This window comes from Pipistrellus hanaki (assembly GCF_964339955.1).
Source record: "Pipistrellus hanaki genome assembly, chromosome: 20".
NCBI classification, from domain to species: Eukaryota; Metazoa; Chordata; class Mammalia; order Chiroptera; family Vespertilionidae; genus Pipistrellus; species Pipistrellus hanaki.
In genome coordinates, this window is record NC_140522.1 from 2,636,212 (window position 1) to 2,640,302 (window position 4,091).

Genomic DNA, 4,091 nt, shown 5'->3' on the forward strand with positions numbered 1-4,091 from the left:
CAGGGTTCGATTCCCGGTCAGGGCACAGGCCCGGGGGGCGGGCTCCATCCCCAGGGTGGGGCGTGCAGGAGGCAGCCGATCCATGATTCTTTCATCGTTGACGTTTCTCTCTCTCTCTCCCTCTCTCCCTTCTTCTCTGAAACCAATAAGTATATATATATATTTTTTTATTATTTATTATTATTTTTATTATTATTATTTTTTACAGAGAGGAAGGGAGAGGGATAGAAAGTTAGAAACATCGATGAGAGAGGAACATCGATCAGCTGCCTCCTGCACACCCCCTACTGGGGATGTGCCCACAACCAAGGTACATGCCCTTGACCGGAATCGAACCCGGGACCCTTAAGTCCGCAGGCCAACGCTCTATCCACTGAGCCAAACCGGTTTTGGCAAGTATATATATTTTTAGAAATAATAAAAATGTATTTTAAAAGACAGAAGGCGCCTCTTCGGCTCCGGTGGAGGCGTCCCGGGTCTGGCCCCGGCTCTGCATCCGCTCCGGGCTTGTGTTTTGCAGAGGCCGGTGCGAAGGAGGCGGCCCAGAGGCAGCTGGACGCCCTGGAGGACAGGCTGCGCGGGTGAGTGTGCCGCCCGCTGGCCCGGACAGGACGCTGTGCACCGCGCTTTCTCCGACGGCTCCCCCGGCTCCCGCCCTCCCGCCCCAGCCGCCCCGGTTCCCACACCCCGTTCCCAGCAGCCCCCGCAGGCACCGTGCAGAATTCCCTAAGAATTCTAAGACTTCTGAGTCCCTTCTCTCAGCTCCTCAGGCGGAACCCAGGCTGCCTCCTCCTGGCCCCGCGGATGGAAAGATGGCAGTTCTTCTTTTTAAAAAAATATATATTTTATTGATTTTTTACAGAGAGGAAGGGAGAGGGATAGGAGAGCTAGAAACATCGATGAGAGAGGAATATCGACCAGCTGCCTCCTGCACACCCCCCACTGGGGATGTGCCCGCAACCAAGGTACATGCCCCTGACCGGAATGGAACCTGGGGCCCTTCAGTCCGCATGCAGGCCGACGCTCTGTCCACTGAGCCACACCGGTTTTGGCGAGATGGTATTTCTTGAGCTGGGAGGACTCGATGGGGCTGGATTGTAGGCCGGGGCCTCTGCAGAGAATCCCGCAGCTCCTCTTCATCCCAAAAGCCGGGCCTTTCAGTTGTGCTTCTTAAAAAGAAAACTTCCCCAAAGACATCATCACATTATTTTTATGTTATTTTTAAAAATATATTTTATTGATTTTTTACAGAGAGGAAGGGAGAGAGAGCTAGAAACATCCATCAGCTGCCTCCTGCACACTTCCCACTGGGGATGTGCCTGCAACCACGGTCCATGCCCTTGACCGGAATCGAACCTGGGACCCTTGAGTCCGCAGGCCGACGCTCTATCCATTGAGCCACACTGGTTTCGGCAACATGATGTCATCACAGTATTTATGCTGGCTGCCTCCTGCACGCCCCACCCTGGGGATGGAGCCTGCAACCTGGGCCTGTGCCCTGACGGGGAATCGAACCGGGACCTCCTGGTTCCTAGGTCGGCGCTCACCCCTGGGTGCAGGTGGCCCAGGTCTGGCCCGGGTTCGAGGAGGACCCCCTGACTGACATGTGCGCCTCTGCTCCCCTGTCCCAGCTGCACGTGCCCGCTGCTCCGGAGAGTGTGGGAGGCGGACGGGGAAGCTTGCCGGCTGCTGATCCGGAGCCTGCAGCCCCCGGAGCCGCGGGGAGAGGAGGAGCCGCGGGGAGAGGAGGAGGGACAGCCAGGTGACGAGGAGGCGGGCAGGCGCCCCCTGCGGGCCCCCGAGGAGCGGACGGCGCCCCCGGCTCCCTCTCCCGGCTGTGCGGCCGGCGGACACAGAGAGGTCTGTCCGTCCTTCCTGGGCCGTCCGCGGGGGCTCCGTGCTGAGGGGCGTCGGGACCACACGCCGAGGGGAGCAGTGGATGCGGGGAGGGCGTCCCACGGGACCAGGCGCCCTTCTTAGGGTTTTAACAATTTTGGCCCCAGCTGGTGTCGCTCAGTGGTTAGAGCATCGGCCTGCAGAAGGAAGGGTCCTGGGTTCGATTCGGGCCAATGGCAGGTGCCTCCGCTGCAGGCGGGATGCCTGGCCCTGTCTAGCGTGGTCCCTGGGCCTGGGGCAGAGCTGAGACTCAGGATGGGCTGGAGGTGGGGGAGGCGGCTTCTACTCTCAGCTACTACCTCTCAGCTGGCTACCTCTCAGCTGGCTACCTCTCAGCTACTACCTCTCAGCTACTACCTCTCAGCTGGCTACCTCTCAGCTGGCTACCTCTCAGCTAACTACCTCTCAGCTGGCTACCTCTCAGCTGGCTACCTCTCAGCTAACTACCTCTCAGCTAACTACCTCTCAGCTACTACCTCTCAGCTAACTACCTCTCAGCTAACTACCTCTCAGCTAACTACCTCTCAGCTAACTACCTCTCAGCTGGCTACCTCTCAGCTAACTACCTCTCAGCTGGCTACCTCTCAGCTGGCTACCTCTCAGCTAACTACCTCTCAGCTAACTACCTCTCAGCTAACTACCTCTCAGCTGGCTACCTCTCAGCTAACTACCTCTCAGCTGGCTACCTCTCAGCTGGCTACCTCTCAGCTAACTACCTCTCAGCTAACTACCTCTCAGCTAACTACCTCTCAGCTAACTACCTCTCAGCTACTACCTCTCAGCTAACTACCTCTCAGCTAACTACCTCTCAGCTAACTACCTCTCAGCTGGCTAACTTAGCTGACTACCTCTCAGCTAACTCTCAGCTAGCTACCTCTCACCTGGATAACTCAGCTGGCTACTTCTCAGCTAACTCTCAGCTAAACTACCTCTCAGCAAGCTAACTTTCAGCTGGCTCTCAGCTGGATAACTAACTCTTAGCTGGTTAACTCTCAGCTAGCTAATTAACTCTCAGCTACTACCTCTCAGCTACTAACTCAGCTGGCTACCTCCCAGCTAAATTAACTCTCAGCTGGCTAACTACCTCTCAGCTAACTACCTCTCAGCTAGCTAACTCTCAGCTGGCTAACTCTCAGCTAGTTGACTACCTCTCAGCTGGTTAACTCTCGGCGACCCGCTCCCAATTGGCTGCTCCCGCTCTCCCCGCCCTCATCAGTGCCGGCTGCCCCTCCCCTGCCCAGGAGAGGCCGAGGGCTCTGCCTCCCATGGAAAGTTCTGGAAGGACTCTCTGTGCTCCGGGGCTTGGCTGTGGCGCTTCTCCCGCTAATTAACACTCACCGGTGCCGGAAAACACCGCGGGCGGGAGCGCTTCGCCGGGGACACGCCTGTCCCGCTGGGGCGCTGGGGCGGCCACCGCCCGGGCAGTGGGCGGGCCCTTTGGCGGCCGGTGTCACCGGAGGCTCCTCGGAGCATGGGGCTGGCTCGCAGTCGCTGAGCGGTTTTCAGTCCAGGGCTCCCGTGTCTGCCTGCTTGGCCGCCTCCCTCCCTCCCTATGGGGCCAGGGCCGACAGGGCACAGACCCGGGATGCGGGCTCCATCCCCAATGTGAGGCGTGCGGGAGGCAGCCGATCCATGCTTCTCTCTCATCATGGATGTTTCTCTCTCTCCCTCTCCCTTCCTCTCTGAAATCAATAAAAACTCACTAAAAATATAATACACTGAGTGGCCAGGTGATGATGATTTCTGAACACATAATAACCTGGCCACTCAGTGTGTGTGAGTGTGTGTGAGTGTGTGTGTGTGTGTGTGTGTGTGTGTGTGTGTGTTTATGTGTGCATTAGAGGCCCGGTGCATGAATGCGTGTATGGGTAGGGCCCGGGCCAGCCTGACCAGGGGGAGGGGCCATGGGCGGTTGGCCGGCCTGCCTGCTGGTCGAACTCCTGGTCGAGGGGACAATTTGCACATTAGCCTTTTATTCTATAGGACAGACACGGAGCGGCCAGATGATGATGCGTTCAGAGATAATAATAACCTGGCCACTCCGTGTATAGAATTGGCTGCAACCCCAGGCCGGCCAGCATTTATGAGTTCTCTGCAGCGTCTCCTCCCATCAGCTTCTCCTCCATGATTTCCTCACCACTTTAGGACTGTGGTCGGCAAACCGCGGCTCTTGGGCCCCTGGAGGGCGGCTCTTC

General features: G+C 57.7%; 1 protein-coding gene across 1 annotated transcript in view; it reads left to right on the plus strand.

The window, feature by feature from the left end:
* Positions 1-2,024, plus strand: part of DISC1 (DISC1 scaffold protein) — a gene marked incomplete at both ends in the record, with an annotated part of 15,594 nt that extends 13,570 nt beyond the window's left edge. Inside the window, 3 exon segments of the mRNA XM_084868500.1 lie at positions 521-581; positions 1,632-1,860; positions 2,004-2,024. Of these exon segments, the coding sequence (XP_084724626.1) occupies positions 521-581; positions 1,632-1,860; positions 2,004-2,024 (311 nt within the window).
* Positions 2,025-4,091: the final 2,067 nt, after the last annotated feature.